Source organism: Eublepharis macularius, chromosome 8, assembly GCF_028583425.1.
Source record: "Eublepharis macularius isolate TG4126 chromosome 8, MPM_Emac_v1.0, whole genome shotgun sequence".
NCBI classification, from domain to species: Eukaryota; Metazoa; Chordata; class Lepidosauria; order Squamata; family Eublepharidae; genus Eublepharis; species Eublepharis macularius.
The window spans coordinates 39524500-39547889 of record NC_072797.1 but is presented as its reverse complement, the minus strand read 5'-3'; the positions used below and the strand labels follow the sequence as shown (position 1 = coordinate 39547889).

At 39.1% G+C, this 23390-nt stretch overlaps 1 protein-coding gene across 3 annotated transcripts in view; it reads right to left on the bottom strand.

The window, feature by feature from the left end:
• The window catches only part of AP3B1 (adaptor related protein complex 3 subunit beta 1), a 306280-nt gene that overhangs the window by 244394 nt on the left and 38496 nt on the right, over positions 1-23390 (bottom strand). For all 3 annotated transcript variants that reach the window (XR_008597515.1, XM_054986527.1, XM_054986528.1), the window contains exons 2-4: positions 17243-17318; positions 12727-12801; positions 1294-1389 (exon numbers count right to left, since the gene is read on the bottom strand). Coding sequence is in view for 2 of the 3 variants with exons in the window: in XM_054986527.1 (XP_054842502.1) it covers positions 1294-1389; positions 12727-12801; positions 17243-17318 (247 nt within the window). In the remaining variant the exon portion in view is untranslated. The remainder of the gene's footprint in view (positions 1-1293; positions 1390-12726; positions 12802-17242; positions 17319-23390) is intronic.

Here is a 23390-nt window from a genome sequence, read left to right as displayed (position 1 = left end):
ATCCTTCATAATGACAGAACAAGACGTTATTCATACCAGTACCAGTTACAGTTTAAGGACATTTATTACTCTGATTAAAACCTTGGCTTTGCTTCATTAACGTATAATTAAGTGGCCTGTTACTATACTTAAAGCATCTATGAGATCTTAATAGTTTTTCCTCCTTCTTTATTGTCAAATTCCCTATTTGTGTTTGCAAGGGAGCAAAACACTCAGTTTAAACCAATATAGTATTATGCACCCCAACCTGATACAGGCTTATGCAAAGTAAGTCCCACCAAGTTCAGTGGTACATACTCCCTGTTAAGTGCACACAGTATTGCAGTCTTAATCTAGCAAGAACGATTTCTTGTGTAATTTGTTCCAGAAAGTTGTTAGTCATCTGGACTCCACCAAAACAAAACAAACCATGGGAAAATAAATGCTTTATTGCGTGGAGCCACCCTGCCTGTTGCAGCCAAGATTTTAGATTCTCCTTGCTAAACCAGATTGTGAAGCCCTTTACAAGAAAGCATGTTATCTGGCAATCTACACAACTTGGCATAAAAAGTTCAAGGAAAACCTCCCCAGTGAAATAAAAGCAGCTTATGACAAAGAAACAGTAGCCAAAAGTAGGGTGCAAATAGCAACGTAGGAATAATTTAGGCGGATTATTTTCATCACTGCTCAACTATAGCTTACATATCTCCAAAAGTACATTGTTCAAGCCACTTTAAAAAGCCTATGATGCATGAATGCCTAGCTTATAGGTTATGCTCAACTTAAGCACTCCTCTAGCCAAACTATGTATTCTTGTGCTGGTTCAAATATAGAGCACCAGACTGAGCATACACTACCAACGCCAACTGCTTTAAAATGTAAAATGTCTGATTTTGGTTAACAAAATCATATTTCAGCACCTCAATCTTTGAGTCAATTAAAAATGACATTATTCACTGGAGCTGATGAGTAATCATACATCTGTAAGGTAACAAACTGATGAACATTTAACATTAATAATATACAAACTTGCTCCTTGAGTATGACAGACAAGATTAAACAAAGGAAACAGGACATACACAAATCCAATAAGCGATTCCTTTGCTAGCTATCAAAATGGACTTTTCAGCACTGTAAAATGGCATTAACAATGTAAGGCAGGCCAGGATCACCACACTGACTGAAGACAGTCAAGATGTCAGATACAGTTCTGCTTATCCTTAAACTACTTGGTAGACAATTTCGCTAGTGGAGGAAATAAAACTTCAGTGGCAACGATCTTCAGGAAGCATTGCTAATTTGATATTTACTCACTTTCAAAGCACGCTGAAAGGTGCTAATTGATAGCAGTGCCAGGTCCTGCTGCTCCTCTGCATAGCGCATCAGATAAACATACACAAGTTTTTTAATCTAAAAAAAAAACATTTACAATATTCAAATCTAATTTAATATGGATCAGAATATACCTAATAAAATGCCCTCATAGAACATCCCAAACTTAACTCTGATATATATTGTTAGCCTGTTATTTCTGAAGGGTCACAGGTATGAGAAACAGTAATTCTAGGCTCTCAGGGGCAACAGATTTACCCATTAAAGGCTTCCAAACTCCCTAACGCATGAATGACTCTGATTACCCAAGATAAAAAGAAAATCAGATCTGCCTTGAAAACAATGCAACCAATGTTCACAAATATAAACCTCTCAAATAATTTTATAAACACTATAAATCACACAACTTGACTATACTTTGGCTTATAGAAATTATGCTTCAGTTAAGTTCTAAACAAAGCATATGTATGTTAAACTAGGCACAGAGGAAAAAATGTTCTGAGTTATAAACTGACCATAAGGGTTTATAATAGAAAGTCTGAAAGACCCTTAACTACAGCTGTGCTATAATTACTGTCACTATCTGAAGAAAGATTTTTCTGCCTGTTCTGCCAAAAAGCAAGATATTAAATCACAGAAGGTTATGAAGCACTAAATTATTTGTTGTTCTACTATGAACAAGCAGCAATCAACATTGACAACAAGAGGCCTGTATAGCGAATGACTGCAGGTGTGCAGAGAAAGCCTCCTTTTCTTGAAACCACTCTGAGACTAGAGGCAGGAGTACTTGGGTTTCGTGCCTGTGCCATTCTTTTATCATTTATCTTCATTCAATGTTACAGCACTCCTCCCTTTAAAACTAATAATAACAGGGCCACATTAGACTTGAGGAACACTGTTTAATTAGTTTATCAATACAAGTATATCAAACTTCATGAGTTATTGACTAAACCTTTGATTATTTCTGTTCTCCACCACCAATTGCTTTCTAGGTCACTTTTCTGCATCTTTTGACATGTGGCATATAACTAAACCTACAGCAGCATGCACCTATAAAATGAATATTACTAGATGCTGTAATAAATTGCCCGTCACTAGTTCTTATGGCAAAAATACTTCCTACCCTGTCACATGCTTTATGTGTGAACCTTGCTTTAAGGGGATTCTAATTAGGACTATCACTCAGACAATATAAAGACTACAATCCAAATCTATATTCTGGTACTATATTGCCAGAATACATAGCAGTAAGCTTAAAGATCATTGGACAGCATCCAAAAGGCCACTCGCAAGCCCTGAACCATGGTCAGTCCTAACAAGTAAAGTGAAAAGGAAGAACTGTAGACTTTACTACTATTGCAATAAATATTGAGAGACCATAAACTTCACTACTATTGCTGTAAGTATGATCCTAATAGGTAGTTCCTATGTTGTTTAATATGTTAATTGTAAATTTGTTTCAACATTTCTTCAGCTCCGTATTGGATTTCTGCTGTTTTTTTAATCTTGGCAAATTTGCATGTATATTCCCATTACATGTTTATAGAAATAGCTTTGATATTGCCAGTATTGACTCACACTGTTTAATCTGCCTTGAGTCCCGGTGGAAAAGGTGGATTATAAATAACTTAAATAAGTAAAATAAATAATGTAAATAAACCAAAATGCTCTTCAGTCTATAGCTCTGAATATCAGTGTACACACAGGGCACAGTTTTATTGATGAAGCTAAGCAAGTCTGGCCTTGTAAGTTGGATGGCAGACTGTCTGGGAACCTTATGCAAACTACTGCGAGTTCTTCAGAGCAAGAGTAGGATGTGGTCCTCACAACAAATATATAGATGGATGGCTCTGATCCATCAGCCAAACACAGGATGTTATTTCAAACTGCTACAGTACAGTTACCGCACTAAAGTAGTTTAATGGCTCAGCAGTACATGCTTAACATTAAAATCCATTGATTTCCATTATTTAGCAGTCGCTAGTCTGTAACTGTTCAGACTGCAAGTGGAAGACTGAATGTCTCAATGTTATCTTATGTTAAAACCTCCTCTGTATTAAAATTTAGCATTTAATTAAAATTTAGGGTTAACAAGTACACTCATAAGGTCTCTACTAGCAAGCATATTTTTAAAATTTACTTCATTTATACCCCACTTGTTCCCCAGTGGGGACCCAAAGAGGCTTCCATTATTCTTCCCTCACCCGTTTTAATTTGTTAGTTATCTTGATGGCCCTTAAGAAGGCAGAAGAGGGGCATAAAATCTCGTAAATAAATAAATTTACCTTAATAATAGTTCTTTTTTGCCATAAGAACATGAAGTATGTTAGGCTGTGTGTGTGTGACTGGCCCATTACCATACAGAAAGATTCCATTGTAGAGCGCGGATTCAAACCCGGGTCTTCCAGATAACAGGGTTGCACTTACCTATAACTGCTGTTCATCAAGTGGTCTTCTGTGCAGACACACATTGGGACTGCACACGCACAAGCCACCCATGGAAAGATTTCCAAAGCTTTCCAGAAGACTACGAGCACTCCTCCTCTCTTTGGTGCTTTCCCACCAAAAACTTCACATGGCCAGGAGGAGCGGTGCTATTCCCTCAGTTTCTATGCAGCTGCCAGAGATCCCCCCCAAAACTAAAGTTTGTCATTGTGTCTTCTGTGCAGTTCCATATGTGAACAGTGCACGCAGAGGCCAGCCGCGGATGTTCCAAAGCTCCTAAAGGTGCAAGTCGCGGACTTTCCCCCCAGTTCTTTTGCCGCAGCAGCAGAAGAACTTGACTTCTCTCCACTCCTCAATTCCAACCTTAGCAGATGCAAGTTTGGGCCTTCGATTCCGTGGCGTTGAAGTGTTTACACTGTGGGACAAAGATGGCCTAATCGGATGGACACGACAAATGCCTTCTTTGTTTGGGCAAGGATCATGACACCTTGTGGTGTGTGGTCTGTAAACAGTTTACACCCAAAGAGTGCCATGAAAGGGTGTCACAACTTAAAGCAGCTCTTTGGGAGTCAGCCCTGAAGGACGCTACCAACTCCAAGACTAATACCATGGATAAAGGATTGCAGCGCCCAGAACAGGCCTCCTCAGCTCCTCCAGCATGCTTGGGGCCTATCATCACCCAAAATGACCAGTCAGTTCCAGCTGAGCCTTCATCAATTCCACCTCAGTGCCAGTCAGAGCTACCTACAAAAAAGGCCAAGCTCACATCAAGGCATGCTGATAAAACATCACATCTATGTCACAAAAGAGGAAAAAACTCTTCTTCAGCTACAAATGATTTGATTGCATCGAGTCCATCCAGGGTTCCGCGAACGCTGTCTCCAACCTTCAGAAAGTGTTCTGATTCAGTTCTATCCCTTTCAGAGGGTGAGATTCCAGAAATTATAGAACCGTCTACAGCTATTTCTCCATTGCTGTTGTCACCTGTGGACTTAAGACGATAGTAATCAAGGGTGCCAATCAGGCTTGTGCAGATCCACAGCCTTGGAGAAGGAGCCATTGTGAGGAGGATCTGACAGACCAAACCTCTGGGGTTGGTAATCAAGGGTGCCAGGGAGGGAGAAAGCGCCTTTAATGAGGCTGGCATTTTCCTGCATCTTGAAGAGGCCACTCTTGAGCCATAATTCTGATGGGAAAGACAGGAGCGTTTCTCCTTTAAATGTAGTTTTATTCTTCACTGAAATGACTACTGGAATGACTACTACTGGCGGTTTAAAACTTTTGAAAGAAATAATTTGCCTCAGCCTCAGGGATAAGGTAAGGGAAAAGCAGAGAACAACCACAGAGATTCTTTCTCTGTGATGGCAAAAAGAGAACTGAGGAAATAGCACTTCTCCTGGCCATGTGATATTTTTGGCAGGACGGCTCCAAAGGAAGGAGGGGGTGCTCCTAGTCTTCTAGAAAGCTCTGGAAATCTTCTCCGTGGCTGGCTTGTGCATGCACAGTCCCAACATGGGACTGCATAGAAGCCCTGAAGATGAATCTAGACGAGTACTCTAACCCAGGGGTCCCTAACCCATTTCAGCCTGCAAGCACCTTTGAAGTTATGACACAGGGTAGTGGAAGCAGATACAAAATAGTTCCTGCAGGAGGCAGAGCCAGCCACAAAATGGCTATCTTAACTTACCTTCGGACACATAGTGAAGATTCTTGTGCTATAGGGGCAGCTGCTGCCAAAGTAACGTTTTTAAAAATCTATACAACCAATAAAATCTCCAATGGCCACTCAGAAGCCCTGCTGGGCAAAAGCCCCACCTGGTTCCACCCACTTTCTAAAAACACTTGCAGCCAAGAAAGGTGTCAGCTGGCACCATGGCACTCATATGCACCACACTGGGGATTCCTGCTCTAACCACTACAACATATGGCTTTCCTTAATTTGGTGAGAGCAAAGTAAAAGATAAGCAGGACTTGTACAAGGTTTTAAAGAGTTGAAAGCAGCACCGTTTCAATAGTTCAGTATAACTTCAAGAAAAAGGCTCCCACCATTCTCCTGAGCAGAATAGCTAGAGCTCATTCTTCTAAATCACAGCCCTTTTCCCAAGCCTAGCAGACGAGTTGAGGGTTTACCCTACATTTATTATCATCTTCACAGACATTCAGAAATAATGTGAATGAATCACAAGTTTATTGTTGTAGTCATAGGCCATAATATCCCTACATACACAACAACATGAAGCAGTGTATTTGTATATAGAAACAGCAAAAAGTTAAAAAAATATTTACAGAAAAGAATAAAACTTAAAAGTTTAAAAGTAAGATTGTAAAAGAGATAAATATAAAAACCATGAAATGACATGGAATTACAATCTAGCTAAAATTCTTACAGGATTAATAGATACTAGTCTCTTCCTTATATTTATATATAGAGAGATATATAAATAGCCACTGTGAGAGTAACAAGAGGAAAAACATCAGCCAATAAAAATTTAATACATTTCTCATCTGAACCAGAAAAATTTGCACAAAATTGATTCAGCAATTTATTACCAATGGACCCATAAAAAATGTAAAACATAGTGTACTATGTCTTCCACCTGATTAAGACCACAAGGACAGAGATGCTGTTCCACAGGTAATTTTTGATATATGCCCTATAAGTACTAGGATGGCATAGTTTGAAAGCCTTTTTTAATGGAGCGTTAGAAAGGTCAGCTAAATAGCAAGAGAAGTATTTGTTTTTCTTGATACGGGGACACCACAAAGAAAATTGAGATTATTGGACTATACCTATGTTCTGTCTTTTTCAAGAAGTCAACTATGAATTAGGGGACAGCAAGCTGGACCACTAATTCCCTTCCTTATACTACCCAAAACAGTATTTTACTAGATGGTCTTTGGTAATGCTATCAAGTTTCTTGTAATATTTTAATCATTTCAAGTGGACTCCTGTTGTAATAGAAGTTAGTCCGGCTTCTAACCTTAACTGTGCAGCAGGAGTTCCTTGCGGGAGACCCAAGATTTTCCTTAAGAAGTTGTTCTGAATGATTTCAAGCTGATCAAGTATTTTCTCATTCTACTCCCAATACAAGAGCTGCATGATAACTTTGCCCTGGAATACTTTGAGGGCCAGAGCTATTAACTGGCCACCTTTCTAATAGAAAAAATTTAAAATAGCTCCCAGTGTACTGCAAACAGTTGATAAATTGGCATTAAGGTGTGTTTGCCAAGACAGAGACCCATGAAATACTATACCTAAATATTTTTAAAAGGAGCCTTGTTCTATTTCATGAGCACTGATAGTCCATCTATGCTTGGATCTGTTTTTGCCGAAAACAACATTTTTAGTTTTATTGTAATTAATTCTTAGTTCTTCTCTATCACAATAATCAGTCTAACTAGTGCCCTACTGAGCCCAATTTTGGTGAAAGACATAATTGCCATATCATCCTCATGCAGCAGGACCAAAATTTTTCAACTAGCCAATGAAAGGGGGGGGGGGGTTCTGGGATTCCATGGCCAGGACAAAATCATTAATGTAAACATTAAACAAAAAAGGGGACCAATAGGCAATCCAGTTTCACACCCTTCCTTAATGGAATAAATCCATAAGCGAGCCATGAGAACCCACTCTTACCCTAACTGTGAGATAGGAATGTAGTTCCCTCAGCATCCTAAAAAGCCTTCTGTCAATATTTGTTTTATCAAGTTTGTTCTATAATCTTGATCGCTCAATAGAGTCAAAGGCAAAAGAGAGGTCAACAAAAGCACCTTCTGTAATTTTTGATATGTTTCTGGATCAGGGCCTTCAATGTCATATAGTGATCAACTGTGCTATGCCCCTTACTTGTTCAGAATTAACTTGTTGGTTCTGAGCAGCACTGAGTTTATCTTAAAGTATCTGTAACCTACCTATCCTACCTATCCTATAACCTACCTAGGCTAGGTTATAAGCCTAACAAAAACATACATATTAATAAAAACAATCCAAACTAAGCTACACAAGATTTTTTTAAAAAAAAAAACTATACCTCAGTTTTAGAGATAAAATTCTGCTTCACTTGTGTTAGGAGAATATGCAAGGTTGGGTTGCAACAATAAACTATGAGTGGTTTTCAAAGTAATACAAAATTTGTGGACCTCTGGGCTATACTAGGCTATACTAAAATCTTCCTTACATGTTAGTTTCACATGTATATGAAATTTTTAACCTAACAGACATATTTGATCTTATGCTAAGCTCTACCCTATATGTTTATTTAGCCAGAGTGGTCTAAGCATTGATTACATTAAGGCTAGGTTACAATACTGCAGTCTCTGCGAGGCTGTTTTTAAAAACAGCCCAGAAACTTCAGCAGGTTCAAAATGTGGCAGGGGTGGGATATAAGGATTATATCATTCCAGTGCTGAAAGATCTGCACTAGCTACCCATCTGTTTCCAGGCACTGTTCTTACTTTTAGAGTTCTAAATGTCTTGGGGCCAGGGTACCTGAAGGACTGCCTCCTTTCTTACCATCCCACCCACTAGACAAGATCTGCTCCACATGCCCTGCTCTCTATACTCCACCTTCAGAGGTGAGGAGGATGGCAACCAGAGACAGGGTTTTTTCAGTAGTAGCACCTCATCTGTGGAATGCACTTCCCCTTGAGGCTTGTCTAGCACCTACATCACTCTTTTTTAGACACCAAGAAAAAATGTGTCTTTTTAACCAGGCTTTTGATTAAGGAGTTATCTTTTACCACAATGTGTACAGTATGTTTTAGATGGAAGACTGGGTTTAAGCTGTTTAATTATCTATGTTTTTAATGCTCTGGTTGGTTTTTAATGTTGGACTCAGTTCCAGAAAATTCAACAGAAAATTGCCACAATACCACAAGACTAAGCAGAATAAATCTCAAGGAGAACAGAGCTGGCAGAATCCACTTATCCCTAATGAAGACGGGTTAGTACTAAAATCTTTATCACTAAAGCAAATAGTTGTACAGGTATTCCATTTGCTCTTTTTGTAAAACCAGAATGGAAATAATTCCTAAGCATTCTATTAATTCTTATAGGCCTATCTACAGTATTGGTTTTGTAGCAAGCATTGAATAATTCTGTTTAGTAGCTTTCGAAACATTAATATAAGGAAACTGAACGTAAAACTGAAAGATGAGTTTGTTCAGAATGTAAGAGTTTGACTAAAGAAATTGATGTGGAAGTTTGTTCACTGATCCCAATAAGCATGAACATATAAAGAAATTCTCTAGCAGGAGGGGGTCTTTAAATTATGGGTTCAGCTGAAAGGAGGGACCACCACAGTATAATGTGTGGCTGAAATTTTTAAACAGAAGTTGGATAAATGAGGGCAAAGGGAAGGATTTCACCTTCTTCATGTGGGCAAAGATTATTCCATCTCTTAAGCTACATCACTGTTACTTAAAGAAATGAATTAGTTATTTAAGATTACTTAGATGTTCATCATAAACCCTTTTTTAAAATATCTGTAATATTTGTGAAATTTAGAGTACAATCCTAAACAATGTAACCCCATTCTAAAACAACTGACTTGGACCATGGTTTTAGAAGGGTATAACTCTGTTTAGGATTATACAGTCTCTCTCTCATGCCCCTAAATCAACCACTCAGGTTTTAAAAGTCATCCCATAAATTTGGCAGAAAGGCCAATAATTCACTTTTTTGGAAGATGGGCACCTTTCATATCATGCTATGTAAGGCTTTCCTAAGATATGTGCACAGTCTTTTTAAACGGCTTTTTATGCTAAATAAATAAATAATGAAAGGCCATTGAATTCCTTCATCCACCGTTGTCCCATTATACCATCAGTATTCCCATCTTCTTAGACCCAGTTCTTTCCTGTTGAAGCATACACACTATGCTATGACATATCGCCCACATTTATTTATCGTTTATTTATTATTTATTCTATTTTATACTGCTTCTCTTCAATTAATATCTCGAAGCAATTCACAACTATTACAACAGTTAAAAACCAGTACAAAAATATAATATATTCAATAAAATCACTAGAGCCTAATGTGCTCTAGTCCCAACCCCAGCCTATAAAATCCTGCAAATAACATAAAATTGCAGGTAGATAAAATGCACAGCAATTTGTTCTGTCTCACAATAGAATCTTAGGTACCAAAAGCACATTAGAATAGTTCTGCCTTGCAGAGTTTCCAAAACAACAGGTCCCACTAAGCATAAGTCTCTTCCAACAGTGCATGCCAAAAAGGAGGGTGCCACAACTGTAAAAGCCTTCTTTCTGATGGAAGAAAATCATACCACCCTGGAAACAGGAACCACCAGCAACCCCTGTGAAGAGGAACAAAACAAGTGTGTGGAGGGGTTCATAATGGGAGAGGTAGACCCAAAAGTATGAGGTCCCAGACCATGAGGGGCTTTTAAGTTGAGGACCTACACCTTGAATTGGATCTGGAGGATAACTGGTAGCCAGTGCAGCTGCTTCAAAATTTGTGTTATTTGAGCTGACTGTGATGACTTAGTCAGCAAATCAGCAGCTGTATTCTGCACCACCTGAAGTCCCCAGAGTGTCTTCAAGGGTAGCCCTACATAGAGTGAGTGGCAGTAGTCTAAATAAGAGGTGACCCTTGCATGGATCAATGCGGCAAGGTCTGATTAAGATAGATATGGAGACAGTTGTCAGGCCTGGTGAAGATGGAAAAATGCTGTTCTAGCCACCATGGACACCATAAAAAGCTTTGAATCAAGCCAAACCCCCAATCTCTTCACACAGTTTGCAGCAGAAAGCTGGACTTCGTCAAGTAATAGGAGTGACAAATTCCCCACAGCGAAGTCCTTCCCAGTCACAGGACCTCAGTTTTCAAAGGATTCACCTAGCTACCCCTCAGCCATTCTACCATTGTGTCCAGGCATAGGGCCAAAGAAGAGATATCTGCTTCTGGTTGCTTATCAAGTAGAAGACAGAGTTGGGCGTCATCAACATATTGGTGGCATCCCACCCGAAACCTCCTCTCTCTCTCTCTCTCTCTCTCTCTCTCTCTCTCTCTCTCTCTACACATATATACACATATATACATATATATATATATATATATATACACACACACTCTCTCTCTCTCTCTCTCTCTCTCTCTCTCTCTCTCTCTGAAAACACTGGGGACAGGATTGATCACTACTGGACCACACGCTGTAGTTCCCATTGGGATGAATCTTCATTCCCAATGACCACCCTCACTGAGTGTCCTTGGAAGGCGGTAGCTCTTATTCCCAGTTAGTCTAGGCAGTCGACCATGACCCAAAGGTCAACTGTGTAAAACACTGCCAGAAGATCTAATAAAATCAGCAGTGTACAACTGCCCTTATCTAGCTGAAGCCAGATGTCATCAACTAGAGCTATTAAAGCAGTCTCAGTCCCAAAACCCAGCCTGAAGCCAGACTAGAATGGATCAAGCACTGATGTATCATTCAAAAATCCCTGAAGCTGGTCAACCACCATGCTCTCAATGACCTTACCCAGGAAAGGCAAATTCAACACTGGGCAGTAATTTGCTAGTTCCCCTTGATCCAAGAAAGCTTTTTCAACAGAGGTCTCACTATCGCCTCCTTGAGGGAGCTAGAAAACTGGCCCAACATGAGAGAACAGTTAATAATTGCTTGAAAGGGGTAGGAACCACTTACCAGTAAGATTTAATTAGCCAAGAGGGGCAGGGATCCAACGAGCAGGGGGTCCCTTACAGCGATCTTACTATACTATTCTGCTTACAAGTGTGTGGGAGTGTAGCCCTGGAGTTTAAAAGACACTGTACATAGGAAACAACTCCCTTTCTGTTGTACAGTTAAGATTTTGCCTTTAAACCTCTTCTGCCACCAGGAACTATATTCCAAACTAGTTCATTTACATTTCCCCTTGAATAATGTGCCCAAGGGTCAGGCTTCTTCGTGGGACTTGTGGCCCTAAGGATAGCAATGGGGTATAGGAATAACATATACTCTGGGATGAAAAACAAAAAACAAAATAAACTTTTATTTTTACAAGAAATGTATCACTATTACTTAAGTTTGATAGTTATTGGTTCTTAACATTTCTTTACATAGGCTCAGTCACACAGATATACATAAACTTTCTCTCTCACGCACACGCACACTTTGCCTGCTTCAGATAGATCAATCACTCACTCAAATATACATAAACTTTCTCAGGAGCACACGCCGTTTGACTGCTTCCACACAGGTTGCCTAACTGAACTAGAATTAGAATCCCCTCAGGCTTCCACACAGGTTGCCTGCTTTGCCCAGACTGAATGTTCTCTCTCAGAAATATATAGACACTCTCAGTGATCAACCAATCATCTCACTCACCCACCCCTCTCTTTCACCCTCACTCTTCATCTGTATCACACCAAGCATTTAAAGAAACACACACACACACACATTTAAAATCATTGCACAGGTATCTTACCATACTATTTTACTTACAGGTGCGTGGGGGGTGCAGCCCTGGCGTTTAAATAATAGGAAACAATGGAGATTGGCTAAGGGCAGCTTGCTCAGGGGCCAACTGAATTAGATTCTGGGGTCCAGTCATCCTGAAATTTGGGGGGTGTTTAGAAGACAGGAGTAAGTTTCCTGCCATTTTTGTGGAGTTAGCTTTAAAAATGCCCCTCAGCTCTCAGACAGGCCAGTTAAATCTGGGATTCTCTAACATGGATCAGAGAATCTGACCCGGATTTCAGGGATCCTGGATTTCCCCCCTCCTTGAAACCTGTATCTGAAATACATGGATTTTGTTTGAGCACACCCCTATATCCAACATATCTTTCACTGGACTAAGAAGTGTCTTATCTCATATCTCAGCACAGTTCTTTACTTTAACAAGTGTTTGGATGAAATTAAGATGTAATCATAATAAGTAATTTCATTAGATGGAGACTGAAGTAAAAAATAAACAAGTAATAAAACAAGGACACATTTGTTACCATACCTCAATATTTTTACTTGCTACATTCTTCACTACAGCTGGAAACAATTCAGATGCATTTTTCCCTTTGGCAATCATCTTAAAAAACAAAGGATATATTATGTTATTTTCACATAAATAATTCACTATATACCATCATGAACTGACTACGTGCTGTTATAAGGCATTTCAATTAGCAAATATTATGAAGTTTCCTCACCTTTAAAGCAATTCATTTTAAAGCACCAATAACCTGCTGTGCTACAATTTTTTGTTTTAACAATAAAGGTATAAAAGTCCCAAATAGTAAGATTTTGGAAAGAATTGTCTATAAAAATTGTTTAATATACAGTATTTCATTTCAAAATTATCAAGGGCAACACAAAGAACAAGAGACGGTATTTGATATTTTAAGATATAAAAACAGCACCCACCATTTACCAACAAACAATTGTGTGTAATTGATAACAGCATAATTCAGGGGTCCCCAACCTATTTGAGCCCACAAACACCTTTCGAATTTTGAGAGGGAGTGGCAAGCACCACCCCAAAATGTCTTTGGCAGGAGGTGCAGCCAAACCCCAAATGGCTTTTGCAGGAGATAGCACCAAACATAATACATATTCCTCCTAGCTTTCCAAAAGAATCGTAAATGGAAATAAAAAGAAATTAAGGAAAGTCAGAGGGTGGAAGGGAATAAGAAAAGGGGGAATAAAAAGAAAGCCTAAAGGGGAAACGGAACCATAATTTCAGTTCTCCTCATCATACAGGGGACACAGCTGCTATTGCAGTCATGGAAAGCCCTTCCATTCGCACGAGGGCAGCCAATAAAAAGGTTTGCCTTATGATCAGGGCTCATTTTGAGGGGGAATGTGCAGAAACTCAGTTCCGGTAGTTCTCCGGTAGCCCCACCCACCTGATTTTCGGCCATTTGGGGCCTGTTTCGGCCTGGATCGGGGCCAAAACAGCCCAATTTGGGCCCAAAATGGCCAGGATCGGGCCCCAAACAGCCAGGATTAGGCCTCTGATGGGTGATGGATCACTCTTCTGCACAGTAGCGGCCCAATCATGACCATTTTGGGCTCCTTTTTGGCCAGTTTCAGCCCCTTTTTGCCATTTTGGGCCCAATTTTGGCCCTGAATGGCCAGGATTGGGTCCAAAACAGCCGGGATAGGTGATGTCTGGGGGTGTGGCATATGCAAATCAGTTATGCTAGTGACACACTTCCGGTGCTGGCAAGGGGCGTGGCACACGCAAATGAGTTGTGCTAATGAGTTATGCTAATGAGTTCCTGCCGCTCTTTTTCTACGAAATGACCCCTGCTTATGATGACCCAATCACTTTCTGAAAACCTTGGCAAGCACCAGGGGAAGTAATGGCAAGCACCATGGTATCCATAGGTACCATGTTGAGGAACATGGGTTAAGTTGCAAAAAAGCTGGTGTTTCAAATACTGTTATTACCTGCCTCTTTGTCATGAAAGTTGTAACATTTCAAAGCTCACCAGTCCATTAGTAGGATATTTATTCTACCAAAGGTTGAATGCACGTTCTCACCAACAATTGGAAGAAATAACCAATTCTTCACAAATAGTTCAGGGTCAGTTAGATTAGGAGATTTGGGCGGGTCAGACTAGGAGATTTAGCAATACCGTTAAAAATGTTTCAGAGGCATTTGCTATAAGACATATTACTTTAAGGCAGTAAACTTTTAAAATAGCTTTAAAATATATCAAGGAAATATGCATGAATCTTGCATTATTTAACTGACCAACCATAATAGCGGCAGTGTACCATGTAAATATGTATTTAGGATCTTTTTAAAATGTATTTTGTCTCATTAAGTCATAATGATCAGTGTAAATCCTCCTTTGTTCATGGCTCATTAACCAAAGAGAACATAATGGGTCTTTCAAAGACGAAGGTATCATTTTAATTTAGTTGCTTTAAACAGCTAGCATATTAAAGAGCTTCAGTCTTATATACTGATAAAATAAGAAGACAGGCTTGAGTATGCAAGTTTCTTTGCTAACCTGTTGCAGTATGCAACAAAGAGTAACCCTGGCTATCATGAAGCCACTGTTCTAAAATTACCCTTTGTAAGCAGATACATATTGCTCTACCTAGCAGAAATAGCATGACAGTATAGAACCTATTTTGGAGAGTTTTAGTTTTGTCATAGTATAATAGATATTATCCCTCACTAAAATATTATGCAGTTCTCCCTATTAGATTTTTTAAATAGAAGAACTCGCTTAGTTCCTTACCCACTTCCATGACTGAGGTTTAAAAGATCTAAAAATCACCAAAAAGAAGTGAATTTCAACCAAGTTTCCTATTTTGAAATTTATGTATTTATTGAAGAATGCACTGTTGCGTCACAACCAACTCATGGAAGCTCCAACCATGACGTATTCGAGGAAAAAGATGAGCTGAAGTGGTTTGCTATTGTCTTTCTTCATGTAGCAACCCCAGACTTTCTTGGCGGTCTTCCATCCAAGTATCAACCACAGTTGACCCTGCTTAGCTCCCAAGCCCTGACAAGCTCAAGCCAAACTGGGCTATTTGGTCTGCTATATTTATTTAACAAGCACATGAATTAAGAAATTGTTGCTACAATAGATGTAAGATTAGCGTGTAACTAAGCAAAGCCTTCATACAGTCTAGGAGCATATTCTAAAAACTTTGGTCATGAAAACTCACATGTCTTTTGTACTGTCAAAATCATCTGACTTTCTGTATATGTCCAAAGATACTGAGCAAGATTACCCATAAGCAAAGGCTGTAAGCTATGTAACTTAATTTGGAAATAAGTCTCACTGAACAATTCTAGGACAAATCATTGATGCAGGTCTTAAGTACTGTATCCTATTCCTTAACCTAATTGTAACTAATAGATTTTTCCATACATTAGATGTATGGGTCCTGGTCCCTGAAGGGCTTTAAGATTAACAACCAGACCAGAAATAAGCTGGTAACCAGTGACGCCACCAAAGCACAAATTGAATGTGATCAATATTAATTCGAGATGGGCACGAACCGCAAAATGAACTAAAGTTCACGAACCTGCAATTTGTGGAAGCCCCGTTTTCACGAACTTCCACAAACTGCTCTGCCAGTTCATTTGGTTCGTGTTAAACCAAGCTGGCGGGGATGAAATGCCCTTTCCCTGCCGCTTCGCAGAGGCACGGAAAGGGGCATTTAAACCCCCAGATCAGCTGCTTGGTGGGGACTTCCCTGCCAGGCAGCTGATCAAAGCGGCACAGAAAGGGGCATTTAAACCCCGGGCCCTTTCCGTGCTCCAACGGCAGGGCTGCAGGCTTAAGCCAGCGGTCCCGCCTTTCCCTTTGCCTGCTGTGGAAGCAGCCAGGGGATTCACTGGCTGCTCTCACAGTGGGCAAATTGAGTGCCTGGCGGCAGCGGGGCTATAGACTTAAGCCAGCAGCCCTGCCAGTCCCTTCACTGGCTGCAGGAGAGAGCTCCTGCAGCTGGGGAATGGAGTGTCTGGTGGCGGAGCTGCGCTGGCAGCCCCACCGTTCCCTTTGCTCGCTGCAAGAGCGGCCAGGGGATCCCCTAGCCACTCCTGAAGCGAGCAAATGGAGCGCCCAGCAGCAGCAGTCTCGCAGTTCCCTTTGCCCACTGTGAAGCGGCAGGGAAATTGATGTTAAAACCCCCAGATCAGCTGCTTGGTGGGGAGATCCCGCCCGTTTCCGTGTCGGTTTGCAGCGGCACAGAAAGGGGCATTTACCCCACAAACCATGAACCGGTTCGCGAACTGGGGCAAGTTCGTTGAACTTTGTGGTTCTTGGTTTGTGAAAATTGATGATCCACGAATTGTGGTTCGTCGCATTTTCTTGATTCGTGCCCATCTCTAATATTAATAATCTGTACTCTACAACTAAGATCCAAGGTGCCTCACAACTAGCTCCACAAACCCAAGGATATTTAGGCATACCTCATGTACATGCAAACTAGTTCTGAAATTATGGGGCATTTCAGAAGCAGGCTGTAATATGGGCAGGAGTAGAGAATAGTAGTGCCTACTTTTCCGGTGTCCCTTTCACTCATCTAAGTCGGTTCTGATTTTTAGCAACTGGTAAGGCCTGGAATGCTGTAGCTGGACTAATACCAATCTGTCCCTGCAGGAGTCTGGTCAACGAGAATCATCTAAATTCTATCAGCTCTAACATGAAGACTCTCACAACTATACCAGCACATCGCACGATCATACAGAATAAACAAAATACAAAAGCCATACATGTTCATTGTTTCGTAAAGGAATTTTTATGTAAGATAGGAAGGAAAGGAAGTAGGAAGAAAAGGCTTACAGACTATGATACTTACAATGATTTTTTTCACACTGTCAGCAGAAGTACTGCATATGTACACAGATTGAAAAGTATATTTTATCTAGTAATTAAAGTTTTGAAACATCATTTTAAGGCTAAACCTAGAAAAATTAATTTGTGTATATATTTATGTAGGGAAAAGCTCATATTCTGAGCTATCAGTTGCATATGTAAAAATAATGATCAACATACCCCAACTATCCTCTTCATAGCATCTAGCTTAGAAGACTCTTTGCTGCTTTCCAACATTTGCTTCAAATCTTCATTTCTATAAAAAGAAGAGAATGCAAAATGAGGAAACTAAAATAAATGTTCACATACAGTTCATAACTTCAAATTTTATATCAATTTTAATATGAGTGGGAAGACAAAAGGGAATGTTGGAAATTATAATGCTGGGATCTGAAACACACCTGGAAAAGAAATCATTGTTAAAGGTACATATATTCAGAAGTTTGAGAATGACAATCATACTAATATAAGGTTATTCAGGTCCAGTGCTGCTTACATTTTTTATACATATCTCGCAATTCTTTCTTTTTCAACTTTTAATTTTTCTAGGTTTTTACAAAATATCTCTACGTAAATTTAATACTAAAGATGCACAAAACCAGAACACATTAATGCTAGAGACCACAAGCATGTTTACAGGTTCCTTGAGAGGAGACATAAAAATGTTCTAAATAAATACATTCCAGACAAGCATTGGCTGATTTTTTACAAAGGAATGTTCAGAGAGAAGCAGACAATGGGTCTCATTGTAGCCTAATAAAATACTGAGACTATGCTGGTCAGGCAATTAATTGTAATCAGTTACAGCTCCTTATCTGGCCCCATGTTGCTTACAAGAAATAGTACCTGGGAAGCCTTTCTATCTTTATGTTAACAGAAAGTGTTTAAAATAACTTCTATTTAATAGTGGCTACATTACATGTTCAGACACTTACTGTTGAACACTTGTACACCATACTAACAGAAAGACGGAGAAGACAGATTAATCACAGTTAAGGGGAGAAAAGATTTTCAGCTTTGGTGTAGAAGAACTCAAGCTTCACTAAGGTAAGGTGAAAAAATTCTGTTGGGAAAAAAATTGTAGCTATTCTTTTTTAACTAACAGTGATGGGATCAAAAGAGTTACTTTAGAGACAAAAGATTTTCATTAATCTTTTTTCCTTCATCAGCTTAGCATATCAATAACTAATTATGAGAGCACCTCCCCAAATTTTAAAAAGCAATTTGCAATGTACCATGTGGCAGCTGCTTGAGAAATATGTCCAGTTACCTCCTCAGGATTCAGAATGAGATGTATGATTTCTAAATTCCTGGCCAGTTTGGGCACACTTCAGCACACACTTCATTATTATGTTCAGAGTAAATTCTGCCACATGCAGGAGGCTAGTTTGCTCATACCTACTTCTTAAATTTGGATTTCAGCTACATTTTTCCTCCATAAATTTTGTTATTAACTAGGAAAGTAACACAAGATATCAGTCACAAAAGCTTGTGAGGTTTTTCTAATTTATGCTTTACAAATAATATTTTTATGAAAATTAGAAATGCACCACATTATTTGGTACTTCTAACATAAGACACAAAAAAGTAAATTCATTTAGTCAACATTGATCAACATGTATTTAAACTTCTTATATACATTTCAGTAAATCATGCAGAGTATTTATCTTTCAATACACAATATGATGCAATTTACAACATATACACTGGGACAACTAAGGTGGTTAATTTATATATTATTCACAGCTTGCTATAAATTAGTCAGTCTGGCTCCCAGCTTTATAAAAAGGAGAAAAAGTTTACAAACTATGATACTTACAAAGTAAGGTTTTCTTCACTTTGTTCAGCAAAAGTACTGCATATCCTGCTCTCTTCTACACTGGGCTCTGGTTTCAGGGTAACTTGGAGGGTCTCTGCTTTTTCAAGCATGTGTTTAACATTGCAAGCAGCCCCACTGATTTTACTTAGCAAAGAGGATTCCAGCTCCATTTTTCTAAGAAAAAAAATCAGCACTCTGCTAATCAAACCTGCTTACCGGTATCAATGTTAAAAACCTGTGAGGTAACAGGAACCCACTCCCTTCACTGTAGGAAAATGACTGCTGTATCAAAGGTCATTTCCTTAAAAAAATACATCTTATCAACCTACTACGACAAACAATGATACATGGCAAATCCTTTTCAGTTTCACTACATTGCTTGTTGTAAAGTGATTTTAGCTTATCGAGAACTATTATGGAATGTAACAAAACACAATAAAACAAAGTCACAAATTCCTCAAAGTAGTTCATGTTGCATTATAACCATACAATCCTAAGACAAGTTACACCCTTCTAAGTCCACTGAAAGGCTTAGAAGAGTGTAACTCTGTTTAGGATTTAAAAGACCAGGGTGTCCAAAGGACCACCTTCAACCATATGAATCCTCTATTGTAGGGAGAGGGTCTAGGATGTTTCGCCAATGAGTTAGGAACCATGGGCTCCATCATTATGTTGTTTTACATATTATCTGTTGCTTTGAATATGTATTCGTATATACTGCTTGTGCTTCATGTTGTCTAATGTCAATCCTAAAATTGATTATGTTCTGTTTCAGCAATCCTTCAACCCTGTATTGGATCCTTGCTAATGCTATGTCTCTGTAAACATGTATTCATCTACCATATGACATTGTTTATGGAAATGTCCTTGACACTGTATGGAAATGCCTACCCTTGTCCTTGCTACTGATTGTACTGATCTCACACTATGTAATCCGCCTTGAGTCTCAGTGAGAAAGGTGGACTATAAATGACATAAATAAAATAAATAAAATCTACTACTTCATGTGCTAAGAGAGGTAACGTTAGTGACTATACAAAACAGAGAGTCTCAGCAGTGGACGGCAAGATTAGGAATTTCCTACTCAAGAGGTTCAATCCAAACTTATTTTTAGGCTTCTTTAAGAAGTAATACTATTTTCATATACATATGACAAACTAAAATAAAAATACTTTGCTGTTAAAACCACACCTCCCAACTTCACATAATATATTGAATTCAAGAAACAAAGACCAAAGGCTGGAATTGCTTTAGATCCACCACCACTCTTTTTTAGCCAGTGATGGCTAAAACTGATACACTTCTGTGTATCATTTGATGGAACAGGCATCATTATTGCCTGTATTTATATCATATGTATGTAGATTTGAATGTCAGTTTTAGAGTTCTAAAACCCCAAGAAAACTGAACAAGATTATTTTTGAACGGTAGAAAACTAAATAAGCCATTGATGTCCAGCACAGTCACTGATTCCCTCAGCTGCTCAAAGAAGTGGTTATCCACCCACTACTTTGAAAATCATCCCTAAACAAAATGATGCATCCAACTATCATCCAGTCTTTGATGTGCCCTTTCTGGGCAAAGGGACTGAGAGAGCTGTAGCTGATCAACTTCAGGTCTTCTCCAATAACTCATATCTCTAGACCTTTTCCAGTATGGTTTCAGGCCAGCCACGGGATGGAGGCAGAGATAGAGATGGCAGCATTAGTTGAGGACCTTGGACTGAATATACAGACAAAAGTTTTGCTTCCTTGTTGCTCATCATGGATCTACCTGCTGCCTTAGACACAGTGGTTCATGCCATTCTATTGAGGTGGAAGTGGGTATCAGAGGATGTGCCTTGGACTGGATTAAAATCATTCCTCATGGAGCGGACTAAAAGAGTTGCTATTGAAGACCACCTATCTTCAGTATGGGAATTATCTTGTGGGGTTCCACAAGGCACAATCTTATGCCCTATGTTATCCAATCTCTATGTAAAGCCTTTAGGAGAAATAATTCATAGCTATGAAATTAGATGTCATCAACCTGCAGATGATACCAAGTTCTGTATCTCACTATCGAAATCTCCTGGGGTACTGAGTTGCTGCCTGGCAGTTGCAGTCAAATGGCTTAAGTCAAACAAATTGAAATTTAACCCAGAAAAGATGGAAATGACGCTGGTTGGGAAGGCAGAGAACTTGGAGAATACTGTGCTTCCCACTTTTGATGGGGTGCCATAGATCCTTACAGACTCAGTTAAGAGACTATGAGTTATACCGGACCCAGTACTGCACCTAGAGAAGCAAGTAAATGCAGCTGCAAAAGAAAAAAAAGACTTTCTCCAAAATCAGACTAGCTTGGAAGAAGGCCACCTCGATTCATGCCACAGGAACATATACACCACTCAAAGTCAACTCAGCTGGTACAGAATGCTGCTGCTTGATTATTGTTAGGATCTAGGCAGAGCATGCATATTACTCTCCTTCTACAGTCACTCAATGGCTATCCATCAGTTAGCAGGTTCAATTCAATGTTTTAGCCATCACATACAAAGCCCTTCACAGTTTTCCACAAACTATGCAAAACTGAATTACTCAGGAGGCTTTTTTTACCCAAGCAATCAGGCCATGTTGTAAGGAAATGGTTCATAGAGATGTGTTGATAAGGAGACAGAGAATGTAGACTATACTACTGAGTACTGGCTGTTGATGTAGATATGCTCCTACTGGGTAGTTTCCACATTTAAATTGTCACATCAAATTGCTTGCTTTGTTCCAGCAGTGTTTCATCTTTGTATTCCTGTATTTGAATGTTGTTTCTTTTTTCAAATGTCTGTAATGACTATCCTATTGTATTGTTTACTGAATGTCCCAGTTGTCGATCATATCATCTTAGAATGCATAATCCACATAGAGTCTCAGTGAGAAAGGCAGACCATAAATAACATGTTTTTTAAAAATAGAGACTGATTTACCCTATCACAGATTAATGGGTTATCGGAAATGAAAGAAAGCCAATTGAATATAATGATCAACTTCAGAGAGCTGCATTCTTCCTCACGTTCTTCATAAAATTCAGCAAGGCTGGTGCAGTGTCAGGTACTTAGCATCATCTGTCATATTCTATAAAACTCTGTGTAACATTTGTGCTGTAATGCTATGGGTATAACTAAAGGCTGAAGCTATTTCTTGACTATGATGTGAAAGTATGCAAGGGAGGGACTGTCTCTACTGTTATCTGGACGTTCTCCTAAACCCCTCTCTCCTTAGCCTGGGAAGGCATGCTTTCATAGACACTCACAACCTTGAGACTTTTCATATATCAGCTCTACTTTTTCCCCGTCTAGATGCTTCCTTTTGAACTTAGCTGACCATTATCTTCAGGGAGTGGGAATTTGGAAATTCGTCCACGCTTAGAATCCTCTATCTGTCTTGCACTTGTAGAGAAACGTCATTCCTGGCAAAGATGGAGTAAGATCCTGACATTGGTAGCTTATCAATAAAGTTCTTTAATTCATGCAGTGAAGTCTTTTTGAGAGTTACTTGGTAGATCCTTACATGCAGTACAGATACAACATTGTACGTATCTTTCACAGGCTTAACAGACCAGAAGCAGACAGTGGGGTTCCTCCCCATTACCTTAATCTTAAATTATAATTGTGTCCACTGGTGCTTACTTGATTAACACTAACCAAGATTTCCTTGTAGCCAGGTTATGCAAAGCCTTTTAAAGATGAAAATCAGCTTAGTGTTAACCATGGTTAACACCAGTGAACATATAACTAAACACCAGTTAAGAGAACAGCAGTGTTACTTCCATACTAGGCCTATATGTAAACCTATTGATATTTCCTTCTAATACTTCATTGCACTCCTGGCTTCAGATCAGGTTACAATTAAGAGTGCTGGATTTAATAGATCTAACTTAGTTCCAATTTTTTGGCATGTTAAATTATGCCACATCAGCAAAAGGACGCTTCCTTGTAATAACACTGAAGAACACCACATTAGTTAAGCCCATTACATATAATACATTGATACTTTATATAAACATCACTTAGTTACAGCAGTGTTGCTTAGATTAAATAAAAACAGAATCTCATAATTCTAAAATACAATTAAATGCTTTTTAGTCTCTTAATATGCTGCAGTGTACATGTTCAAAATTTACTCATAAAGTGTGTATAAATCATATACAGTCTCAGCTATCATTCTGTGCAACTACTTTATACCACAGCTATTTGAGTGACATCTTGTGGTACAATCCTGCAACTGTAATACACACCCACACAGTTATAGATACAGATGGGTATGGATGGGTGTGTGTGTGTGTGAGAGAGAGAGAGAACATGAACCACACCATCAAACAGAAAATACGGAAAAGCTTGTAATTGAGAAAATATCACTGAGTGAACATAAATGGCTTTTTAAAAAATGACAACATTTCAGGAAGAATGACAAGACAGACAAAATTGACTAAATACAAGGATACAAAATTTATCAAAATGTCAGTACATGTGAAAGATGT